The sequence below is a fragment of the Leucopleurus acutus genome, assembly GCF_964270905.1.
Source record: "Leucopleurus acutus genome assembly, chromosome: 8".
In the NCBI taxonomy this organism is placed as follows: Eukaryota; Metazoa; Chordata; class Mammalia; order Artiodactyla; family Delphinidae; genus Leucopleurus; species Leucopleurus acutus.
In genome coordinates, this window is record NC_139151.1 from 104386967 (window position 1) to 104398894 (window position 11928).

The 11928-nt window shown below is 54.3% G+C and overlaps 1 protein-coding gene across 1 annotated transcript; it reads left to right on the forward strand.

The window, feature by feature from the left end:
• The first annotated feature begins 6117 nt into the window (after positions 1-6117).
• Positions 6118-11575, forward strand: NDUFV1 (NADH:ubiquinone oxidoreductase core subunit V1). The gene is made up of 10 exons (XM_082844490.1): positions 6118-6264; positions 7370-7452; positions 7526-7696; positions 8403-8586; positions 9432-9621; positions 10060-10272; positions 10416-10582; positions 10893-10974; positions 11183-11328; positions 11433-11575. The coding sequence occupies exons 1-10, from the start codon at positions 6193-6195 to the stop codon at positions 11517-11519; spliced, it is 1395 nt and encodes a 464-aa protein (XP_082700616.1). The 5' UTR covers positions 6118-6192; the 3' UTR covers positions 11520-11575.
• Positions 11576-11928: the final 353 nt, after the last annotated feature.

Here is an 11928-nt window from a genome sequence, read left to right on the forward strand (position 1 = left end):
AAGGCACTGTCCTTTCAATTGCTCATGGGACATTTACTATAGTAACCATATGTCATGGCGCAGAGAAAGTTTTAGAACATTCCAGAGGGAGAGAGAGGAACAGTACAGACAACAGTCTCTCATTATAAGGCAATAAAATGAAAAATAGCAAAACCCAGGAAACAAAGAGACTGTAATGTTTACAGTTATAGTATTTATATTTATAAGTGTATTTATACATCTCTCTTAAAATGGCATGGGACTTCCCTGGCAGTCCAATGGTTAGGACTCCACGCTTCCACTTCCGGGGACATGGGTTCGATCCCTGGTTGGGGAATTAAGATCCCACATGCCGCGGTGTGTGAGGCCAAAAAAAAAAAAAAAAAAGAAAAGAAAATGGCATGTCAAAAAAGAAATCAAAGCCAGAATTGCAGAACTTCTAGCAAATTATGATAAAGGAGCACCATAAATCGGAAGTGTTGGTCCTCTTGTCTCGATTACTCTAGCTTTATAATTAATCTTGCTGTCTGGCAGGGCAGATTCCCCCCAAGCCTCTTGTTCGTCTTCAAAATTGGTTTGGCCCTTCTTGGCCCTTTGTTCTTCTATATCCATTTTAGAATCAGTTTTCCCAGTTCCATGAAAGGCCTTGATGGGATTTTGATTGGAGTTTGTAAATTAACTTGGAAAGATGTGACATCTTTATGGCATTAAGTCACCCACCTGGTAAAGTCCCCTCAGCAGCTGCAGTACTGGCTAGAGGCAAAGGGAATGTGGGATTCTGGAAGGACGGAGGCAGCCGTAAATACTGGCTATGGCGTCATGACCCATTGCAGAAGCGGCGCCCCTCCATGTGTCCTTTGTGGCTCTGAGTTTTGTGTATTGGGAGGAAATTGTCTTTGGAAGGTGCAAAGTGGTCACGGTAAGAAGAACATGTACCAGAAGATGAATAGCTCAACCTGTCTCTAATAAACACTCAACTGGTTTTTCTTTTTGCTGATTTATAAGGTAGGGCCTGGCGTTTCTAAAAACTGAACCTTGAGTCTCACATTTCTAACAGCTTGGGATTAGTCAAGCGGTGTGTAAGCTCTTCCTGGTATCTGTCCTCCCAAGTAGCCGTCAAGGGCTACACGGGGCAAAGAAGAGACTAGAGCTTTTGTGTTAAGGGAAAGAGGGGGTGTAGGCAGAACGCCAAGGGACAACGTGGGGATGGGCAAAGGGCCAACATGGAGACACTCCATATACCTAGACCTGATCTACTGGGTTTCTGAGTGTGGATCTGCTGCTACCAGGGAGGTGCCAGGGTGGGTGGGCTGAGCGGACTGCACCGGTCCCTGGGACCTGTGCGCAACTGAGACTTCACAGGTCCTCCGTGTTGGAGACTGCAGATGCTGCCCAGTGCTTCAGGACCAGTATGAGCCACAGAAGGACCCCGAGACACTGGCAGCCTGACAGGGGGTGGTTCTTACACCAGGACAAGAGTCTGCAGAGCATGTGAGGGCGCCCTGCCCTGGAGAGCAGGGAAGGAGGCTGGGTCACATGCATCGTTAAGTGTGTTGCTTGATCCAAAGGCAGTCACGTTGTCCTGTGTGTACCTCACCAGCCATGACCAATCGACTTTACTTTCTCGAATTTAACTTAATGGGAAAGAAAAAGAGAGAGATTTCCAGTTCAAGATATTAGAGTAGAACCTGAAATGCACCCTGTCCTTCTCAAACACATCAAAATCAGAGAAGGATAAAAAGCGTTAATAATGACATTCCAACCACATAGAAATGAAAAGGGGAATTCTGTGTAGACTTGAAATAAGGCTCTCTTTGAAGGAAAGAAATAGGAAGAAACCCACAGCCTGGGGCGGGAGCTGAAGCCTTGTGACTTAGCCAGGAAGCAGGAACAGAGCCAAGCCAAATGCACAGGCTTGGGGCCAGGGCTGGAGAGCAAGGTTGAGAGCCTTCCGTGACTGAGGCCAGGTCTCCACCAGGAGCGTGAGGCAGGGGGCCAGAAATGCCCTCCCTGCCGGGTCACAAACAGGACCCACCCAGAAATCAGCAGTGCAGAATTGGGGATGGAAGTAAGTACAGAGGGAAGTAAGTAAGTAAGTAAGTAAGTACAGAGGGAAGCAGTATACCTGGTTTTATTTCATATCCAGCAGGAGGATAGACATATGAACTAGCTTTTGCTGGAAAAAGAAATTTTGGCATGACTGTTAAAAATGTAAGGGAGGGGACTTCCCTGGTGGCGCAGTGGTTAAGAATCCGCCTGCCACTGCAGGAGACACAGGTTCAAGCCCTGGTCCGGGAAGATCTCACATGCCGCGGAACAACTAAGCCTGTACACCACAACTACTGAAGCCCGCACGCCCAGAGCCTGTGCTCCACAACAAGAGAAGCCACCGCAATGAGAAGCCCGTGCACCGCAATGAAGAGTAGCCCCTGCTCGCCGCAACTAGAGAAAGCCCGCGCGCAGCAAGGAAGACCCAACGCAGCCAAAAATAAATAAATAAATAATTTTTTTGGAAAAAAGGAAGGAAAAAAATGTAAGGGAAACCACTAAAAATAGAAATAAAATGTATAACTTTCAAAACAATACTGGGGAAGAAGGGAATAGCACAAAGAAAACTCAGTTAATTCAGTAGAAGTCCGGAAAATAGAGGAAAAAGAAATAAAGAGAAAGAATGCTAAATAGAAAACACAATATAATATGGCAGATATATGTTCCAATGGCAATACCAATAAATGTAAACAGGACAGACTCTCTTTTTATTTATTTATTTTGCGTTACGCGGGCCTCTCACTGTTGTGGCCTCTCCTGCTGCGGAGCACAGGCTCCGGATGCGCAGGCTCAGCGGCCATGGCTCACGGGCCCAGCCGCTCCGCGGCATGTGGGATCTTCCCGGACCGGGGCACGAACCCGCGTCCCCTGCATCGGCAGGCGGACTCTCGACCACTGCGCCACCAGGGAAGCCCCAGACTCTCTTCTTAAAAGACAGAGATTGATTGAATTAAAATAAAACAAAATGAAATTTAATTAGATGTTGTTTTAAAAGCCATCCCTAAAACAAGAGAAAGATTGAAAATAAAAAACCCCCAAATACTAATAAAAAGAAAGCTGGTGTAGCAATAGTAATATCAGAGATCATAGACCTCAAGGCAAAATTGTTAAAAGAGATGCAGAGAAATATTTTATATTAGAAAAAGGAACAACCATCAAGAAAACATTCTTTAAAATATAGGTGTTCAGGGACTTCCCTGGCGGTCCAGTGGTTAAAAATCCGTCTTCCAATGCAGGGGATGTGGGTTCAATCCCTGGTTGGGGAACTAAGATCCCACATGCCTTGGGGCAACTAAGCCCGCACGCTGCAACTACTGAGCCCGCGCACCACAGCTAGAGAGAAGCCCACGTGCTGCAACGAAAGATCCCGCATTTCACAACAAAGATCCCGCATGCTGCAGCTAAGACCTGACGCAGCCAAATAAATAAATAATATTTAATAAACTAAAATAAAGTATAGGTGTCCAAAATTGGCTCACGGAAATAAACAAATAGCCCCAAAAGAAATGGAAATGGTGATCAGATCACTCCTAAGCAGAGCCCCCAGTTTCAGACGGCCTTAGAGTGGGTTCTAGTGACACTTCTGGAGATGATAACTTTTACCCTCAGAAAACTCCTGCAATGTATAGGAAAAGATGGGAAGGGGCACACCTCATTTTAACAAAACTGGAAGAGATCCCCTGGAGAAAATCTGAGCTGGAGCTGGAGAGGTCAGCACGGGCCTTGAGTGCCAGGCCCGGGGACCTGGGCTTTGTCCTGAGGACACGAGGGAACCACGGAGAGTCTCAGGCAGGAGCGGGGCAAAATGGATCCGAAGTTTACAACAATCCCGCTCGTTCCATGGTGCAAAGAAGTGATTGCGGGGGCCGAGACTTGAGGCTGGGGGACCTCAAGGAGGCTTTGCAAAATTCCAGGTGAAAGCTGATGGGTCACTGCCATGGGGCGGGGCCTAAAGGCACAGGAACAGGGTGTGCTCAGAAGGCAGATTTGGCAGGATGCAGTGGATATGGGGACAGGGAGGCATCCTGGATGCCTCCCAGCTTCTGGCCTGGAGGCTGGTAGGGGAGACAGACATGGACAGTGGCATAGGATGAGACAGGTGAGAGCCAGGGTCTGGGATGCCTTGGAAGAGGGCTTCCTGGAGGAGGTGATACTGAGTGGAGCCTGGCAAGTGGGTGCTCTAGATGGGTGGGGACTGAGTGGGGGACTGAAGGTCAGGAGACCTCAGGCCGAGTTCTGGCAGCTGTGCTGTCTTGGGCAGGCAACTCAGCGTGGCTAATATACTCTGTCCTCTTCTGAAAATGGGGGCTCATCATTCCCATGCCCTGGGTTGTGGGAGGATTAAGAAGATAACACATGGCAAGTGCTTGGCACAGAGCCTGGCGCTGGACGAACTGGAGCTCCTGCCCCTCACTCTTAGTTTCCCACGGGCCCATGCCCAGCATCTCCCATCCACAGCATCACCCGGCTGCCTTCTCCCCATGGCCTTGTGTTCCCTTTTGACCCCGTTAGATAGGGATGAGGAGAGAATCCACCCTCTGGCTCCATCTTGCCCCCCTTCTGCCACCCCAAAGGGAGGGATCCATGGACTCGGGTCTGAGCTCCGGATTAGCTGTGTAATCCCCAGCTCTGTCTGGGCAATCTCTTTCCCTGCCCAGGAGAGGGGGCCTGGGGCTGGGGGTCAGGACTGCTGGGCCCTGGATCTGGTACTGCCCTACCCATCTGTGAGCCCTCAGACAAGGTGCCCAGGCTCTTGCCGCCTCTTTTGGAAACACCACTGACATCCTGCAATGACTGTCATATGTGTGCTGTGTCTGGGCACTTTGGGAAGGAAGAAAGGCCTGGGTTTGATTCTAGCTCTACCACTCAGCAGCTTCATACCCATGGACAAGAGATGAAACCTCCATGGGCCTCAATTTTTTTCATGTAGAAAATGGAGTTAACACTATCCAGGGCTACTGTGGGGAATATATGAGAAAATAAGGGTATATTTCTTTGTAAATGGCACATCTCTCGAGAGACAGGGAAGGATGATTACAGGACAAGAGAATAGAGGAGCTGGGGAGGGCAGACCAAAACGGACATGCTTATCATGGGACTCAGAGCCAAAGGGTTCCAGAGAACTGACAAACTGATTAACAAGAGTTAATCAGGCTTCCAAGACTTCAAGAGAAGGCAAAGAACAGAGGCCCTCTTCAGGTCACGGGAGCATTGCGGGGTGGGGAGGGAGTGGGCAGAAATGCCCTAAAGCCCCAAGAGGAAGAGGTCCTGTGGAGAGTGGGCATGATGTGGCCTGGGCCTGACAACCTGCACGATAGCGGCTGAGTCCTTAAATGCCAGGTTGCCGAGGCAGTAGGAGCCGCTCCAGGATTTTGTGCAGGAGTATCAGGTGCCAACCTCTCCTCACAGGGGCTGAGGAAGGAATGGCTGGGAGAGTGTAGCAGCACTACAGCAAGAGGATGTGCCACCCACTGACTGTCTCCGCCTCACCCCAACCTAGGACTCTAGACACACCTCCTCTGGGGAGACCTCCGCCAACAACCCCCAGTCTGCCCCGGCTCCCTGCGGCTAATGAGCAATCCTTTTCTGAGCCCAGGGGTGCCCGTAGTGGGTGAGGGGAAAATCATAGTCTGGGAGGGCTTGGACGGGGACAGAATAATTACAAGGCGGTCATGAGGGTCGGGCTGTCACCGATCTGATTTCTCCTCATTCCCCTATACGCTTGTGCATACAACAAGAGCACGCGAAATGCGGAACTTGCAGAAAACACCAGAACCAGCAGAAGGTGACATGCGAGGTTTGTTTACTTGGGGATTGAAAGGCTGAGGGTCCACGGGCTAATGTGATGGAGCAGCGCGGGCGAGCAAGAGAGTAAATACCAACCCCGCGAAGGGAGAAAGGAGGTCCGAAAGCCCGCGGGACTGCATCTCCCAGCAGCCTCAGCGCCAGACAGGGCATTTCCGGCCTCTCCGCCCTCCTACGAGGAGGCGGGGCCAAGGGCGGGGCCAAGGGCGGGGCGGGAGGGGTGCAGGGAAGTTTGGGCGCGTCGCCGGCGCCAGGGCGCGTGACGTTCTTCCTGTGCGCCGCCTAGCGTCTAGGTCGCGCCGGTTCCTCAGCCTCGAGCCGTGAAGGTGACAGCTGGAGCTGACCGGCTTGGCCCCCGCGATGCTGGCGGCACGGCGGCTGCTCGGCGGGTCGCTCCCCGCACGGGTGTCTGTGCGATTCAGCGGCGATACGGTGAGGCCTGACCTGGCTCGGGCCAGGGGTGCTCGCGGGCCGGCTCTCGCTGCCGCGCCTGTGCGCGCTCCATCCCTTGGGTCTGTAGTGCCTTCTGGAGAACATTCTCATCTCCCCAGCCCGGCAGGAAGGTTGCCGATCCGGCTTGGGTGTAGAAGGGGAACGGGTCCAAACGGGAGGCTGACTCACCCCGCCCCCAGCCCTCCGGCCCCTTGGCTTCCCTTATTTAACAGCCGCGCGACTTAACGGAAAATTTTGCAGGTGGCAAAGCGTCCTTATCTCATTCCTTTCCCGCCACAGCTTTGTAGGGCGTGAAGGGGCCACTGACCCATTTTACAGATGCAGATAATAGCTTTGGAAAGGGCCGTGCGCCTCCTCATTCTTCGTTCAGCACTCCGATCCCCATATTGGCTTTTAAGGGGTTGGGTGTCTGGAAGCCAGGTCCCCTTAGCCCTCAGTTGGGGTGCTCCTCACTGGGTCACGTGGAATTCCAGACCCATCTCTCCTCAACAGTTTTATCCCGAGCGGGTCTCCCTCCGTCATCTTGTGTCCCAGCCGCAGTGAGGCATTTCTTTTCCTTCCGAAAGTGCATTTTGTCGCCAGCAGAGTTTAGTAACACAAGGCTTTGGCCTAACCAAGTTTGGGTCCAGCAGCACAGCCAGACAAGTAAATGGACATAGCATCACACTGGGCTCAGGGGGGTAGTATGTGCTGTGCACAGTTCAGGTGTGGGCTTTGGCCACGGACACACCTGAGCTTAGATTCCATCTGCTGCTCCTTTGGGCTGTGTGCCTTTCATAAGCTCAGTTTGCTCTGAGCCTCAGTTTCCTCTTCTGTAAAATGGAGGAAATCGTTCCTGTTTCAAGGTTATGAGGATGAAATGGGGTCTTGGATATAGAAAACTTAGTTTCGTGCCTGCTAACAGGAAGTGCTTACTAAGTGGTGATGGCAGCTATGATGCTATGAAGGGTTCTGAGGCTTAGGCCCCTGCCCTCCTCCCAGCCCAGCTCTCTCTAATCAGGGGGACTCAAAACTCTGTACCTTCTGGCCTGGCCCCTCATGACCCCAGAGCCCTGCTGGGCCTGCTGACCCTCTGTGTCCCCAGACAGCACCCAAGAAAACCTCATTTGGCTCGCTGAAGGATGAAGACCGGATCTTCACCAACCTGTATGGCCGCCATGACTGGAGGTGAGATGGTGCCCTTAGGCTGGTGGTTCCCGAGGCAGGGCCTCCCCCTTACTGCCTTCCCCACTCTGTCCAGGCTGAAAGGTGCCCAGAGTCGAGGTGACTGGTACAAGACAAAGGAGATTCTGCTGAAGGGGCCTGACTGGATCCTGGGTGAGGTCAAGACGTCGGGCTTGCGGGGCCGTGGAGGTGCTGGCTTCCCAACTGGCCTTAAATGGAGCTTCATGAATAAGCCCTCAGATGGCAGGTGTGTGTAGGCAGGCAGAAATGGGGTTGCAGGAGAGACCTTGGGGGTGGCTGTGGCTTACCTGGGCCTTTGGGCTGTTTCCTTGGAAACTAAGAGTGAATGAAATGGGAAAACGTAACCAGAGCTCAGGTAGGTGGGATCCAGTTCTCTCTGGTCTTCCTCAGGGGAGACTGGGGGGGAAGCAGAATCGACACAAAACTTTGACTCAGTCAGACTTAACTGGTCAATGCTTAGCTCTGCCTTTTAGTCATGTATCTTTGGGCAGTCTCCTGGCCTTTCCGAACCTCAGGTTTCTGTTCTGTAAGTGGATATTATATCGTGCAGGGATGACAGAGAGGATGTTCGTACAGCTTTTGGCCTGCACTGTGGTTGGCGCCTAGAAAGCAAAGGCTGAATGTCAGCTATTTTGCCTCCTTTTGGCTCCAGAGATACGGTGGAGGTTCACGGAATGCTCTTTGTGACCCAGAGCAGATTGGGGCTCTTGGGAAAGCAAAGATTTTTCCTGTGGTCATACCCACCCAAATACGGAATAGGCAGTGAGCTCCCTGTCATCGGTGGTGAGCAAGCAGAGCCCCTGGGAACATGTCAGGAGGACAAAGAGGGATTGGCTGTCAGAGGAGGCTTCCCTGGGTGGAGTGGGGTGGCATGTGGTTGAAGGCCCAACCCTGGTGGCCCTGTAGCCTGACTGACCTGCTGGCCCCCACAGGCCCAAGTATCTGGTGGTGAATGCAGATGAGGGGGAGCCGGGCACCTGCAAGGACCGGGAGATCATGCGCCACGATCCCCACAAGCTGGTGGAAGGCTGCCTAGTGGGGGGCCGGGCCATGGGTGCCCGTGCCGCCTACATCTACATCCGCGGGGAATTCTACAATGAGGCGTCCAATCTGCAGGTGGGCAGAGGTGGGGCGTCAACAGAGGAGAAGGTGCTCAGTGCGCACTTACATGCCCCAATCCTAGGCAGAGTTGTTCTTAGATTTTAGCTCCTGATCTGTCTGGGGTCGCACTAGGAGAGTGGTGATCACTCCTGCATGCCTTGTGTCCTGAGTGGGACGTGGCCCCCAATGCCTCTGTCTCTTTCTGTATGTTCCAGAGCTTCTGCGTGGGCTCCATGACTCTTTCCAGGGCTCCACGACTCCTGGGGCAGGGGTAGGCTGGAGAACTCCCATATGGGCATTTTTCCTGGAGGGTCAGGGGGTCATTTCAGTAATTCTCAGCTCAGTGATGCCTGTAGTAATTGGTCCAGGGCCAAAGCCTCACCTTTCTATTAGGCTGCTACACAACAGTGATGAAGGATGTGGGAGTAATAACCTGGCACATGGTAGCATTATGTGTAAGTGTTATTGTTATTATTATTACATATTTAAAAATAAGCCTCCAGGGTCTTTTCTTCTACTCAGAAGCAGTACTTGTTCATTATGAAGATAGGAAACCACACACACACAAAAGGAAACTCTCCCACAGATCCACCACCTGGAGAAACTACTTGCTGAAATTTTCATTATTGTCCTAAAGTCTTTAAAAATACATATAGTTGGAGAATTTGTTAAATGTTATTACAGAAGTAGCACATGCATCGTAAAAACCCCCACCCCCTCCCAGAGCGTCCTCTGCTTGTGTCCAAAGGGAGCTTTTGCTCTGGACTTCGGTGATGGGCTCACTGGGCCAGTACCCCTCCCTCCCACACACAGTGTTCCTGGGCCCTTGGGGACCGTGTCCTCACACCCCTGTCCCACAGGTAGCCATCCGAGAGGCCTACGAGGCTGGTCTGATTGGCAAGAATGCCTGCGGCTCCGGCTACGATTTCGACGTGTTTGTGGTGCGTGGGGCTGGGGCCTACATTTGCGGGGAGGAGACAGCGCTCATCGAGTCCATCGAGGGCAAGCAGGGCAAGCCCCGCCTAAAGCCTCCCTTCCCTGCAGACGTGGGTAAGACCTGGCACCTGGCCCGATCCTGGGCCTTGTCCTGTGTCCTGTGGAGTCCGGGATCTGTTTTCAGGTCCCCACTGGTCATTCTTAGGGAATTTCTGAGTCCCTTCTGCACTGGGCGCCTGACACAGAGAGCAGGGTGGGAACAACATAGAGGCTCCACCAGTGCCACCTGCAGTCCCTCATCCTGCCTCAGCTCCCATGTCAGATACCCAAGTCCTCTCCAACCTTCCGGGAACTCGGGGCAGGATGGTGAAAAGGCAGCGCAGCTCCTGCTGGAATCTGGGGTCCGGTGGGGGACGAGAATAACAAAGGGGTGAAAGCAGGGCTCTCTGCCACCGGAGCAGGACCCTGGACATACCCCATTGCCAGGAAACCCGCCGCAACCTGTCCCCACCCACTAGAAGCCACCGATTTCTCATCCCATTTCCCCCACAGGAGTGTTCGGCTGCCCTACAACCGTGGCCAACGTGGAGACAGTGGCCGTGTCCCCTACCATCTGCCGCCGAGGGGGTGCGTGGTTTGCCAGCTTTGGCCGCGCACGCAACTCAGGCACCAAGCTGTTCAACATCTCTGGCCACGTCAACCACCCTTGCACCGTGGAGGAGGAGATGTCTGTACCGCTGAAGGAACTGATCGAAAAGCACGCCGGTGAGGCCTGGGGCCAGCCAGCAGGGTGGGAGAGCCTCAGGAGCTGGGGCTGGGGCTAGCAGAGGCCCTGGGCTCAGGGCTAGGCAGGTGTGCCGGCCCCAGCCCTGACCATCCATCCTTTTGGGGACTGACTGGGGCCCCAGGGGGTGTCACGGGTGGCTGGGACAACCTCCTTGCTGTGATTCCTGGCGGCTCGTCCACCCCACTGATCCCCAAGTCCGTGTGTGAGACGGTGCTGATGGACTTTGACGCGCTGGTGCAGGCGCAGACGGGCCTGGGCACGGCTGCTGTGATCGTCATGGACCGCTCGGTAAGGGTTGGCCCATGCTCCCCACCCAGTCCCTGCCTTATGCCAGCCTGGTTAGTAACCCTTCCGGGGCCTCTCGGAGAACTCCTGCCAGCTCTTGGGTCCTGGTTCGTGTCACCTGAGATACAGTGAGGTGGGAGAGGTGGGGAGCAAGGCTTCTCTGGGGGACACGCCCGTGGAGCCTGGGCGGGGCAGGATGCCCACGGCAGGGGGAGGAGACAGCCAGAGTGCCGCTGGAATCAGGAGGGTGTGCCGCCGGGGGGCGCTGAGGCTCAGGCCTTGGGTGCCTCCTCACTGTCCCTTGTCTCCCCAGACGGATATCGTGAAAGCCATCGCCCGCCTCATTGAGTTCTACAAGCACGAGAGCTGTGGCCAGTGCACCCCATGCCGCGAGGGTAAGTGCGCTGGGCAGGCTGGGGCTTTCTCTGTGGCTTGCGCCAGGCCTGGGCCGGGCACTGGACCCTGAATAAACAGCTGCTGCTTCCCAGCCTGCTGTGGCTGCTCTGAGCCCCACCCTCCCTGTGGCCCGCACCCCTCGAGTTCCATCCCCCCGCACCCCGGCTTAGGGAGATCACCAGGCCCTCTCTTGCTGCCACGGCCCAGGTGTGGACTGGATGAACAAGGTGATGGCGCGCTTTGTGAAGGGGGACGCCCGGCCGGCTGAGATCGACTCCCTGTGGGAGATCAGCAAGCAGATAGAGGGCCACACCATTTGTGCCCTGGGTGACGGAGCTGCCTGGCCCGTGCAGGTACTCGCTGCCCTGCTGCGTGGTGCTGGGGGCGGTGCTGAGAGCCCGGGCGTTGGGGGATTTTCAGGCCCTGCTGCACCCAGCACCCTGACCCTCACCCCCAGGGCCTGATCCGACACTTCCGGCCGGAGCTCGAGGAGCGGATGCAGCGGTTCGCCCAGCAGCACCAGGCCAGGCAAGCCGCTTCCTGAGCCCGCCGCGCTGGGCCGGCATCCATCTGCCTGGACGGCTGGACAATAAAGCAAGTGCTGCCCACTCGGTGCGTCTTCTCTGTGGCCTTGCTCTTCACTCTGCCTCTGCGGCCCATTATTCCTGGAGGCTTGTTTCCCAGATGGAGGTGGAGGTTTGGGAGGGATAGGTCAGCACAAGGTTTCGTTGTGAATTTACACTTGGCCTCCTGTGCGTCAGTCTGTCATAGACCATCCTGAGCATTGACCCCTCAGTGCAAGAAGCGGGTGGGGAGGGGGAAACTGTGGCCTGGGGTGCAGACCTGGGCCTGGCCCAGTGAAGGCCTCTGGAGGATGGGAGCAAGGAGGACAGGGCCCAGTCTGCCCTGTGAGGCGATGGGCAGGGAAAGAACCGGCTGTCCGGTCTGGTTTG

Excerpts from the sequence above, each read along its gene's own strand:
- NDUFV1 (XM_082844490.1), top strand. The coding sequence starts at position 6,193 with ATGCTGGCGGCACGGCGGCTGCTCGGCGGGTCGCTCCCCGCACGGGTG. Across the intron at positions 7,697-8,402 it reads AATAAGCCCTCAGATGGCAG|GCCCAAGTATCTGGTGGTGA; the intron begins GTGTGTGTAGGC and ends TGGCCCCCACAG. Across the intron at positions 10,273-10,415 it reads ACTGATCGAAAAGCACGCCG|GGGGTGTCACGGGTGGCTGG; the intron begins GTGAGGCCTGGG and ends CTGGGGCCCCAG.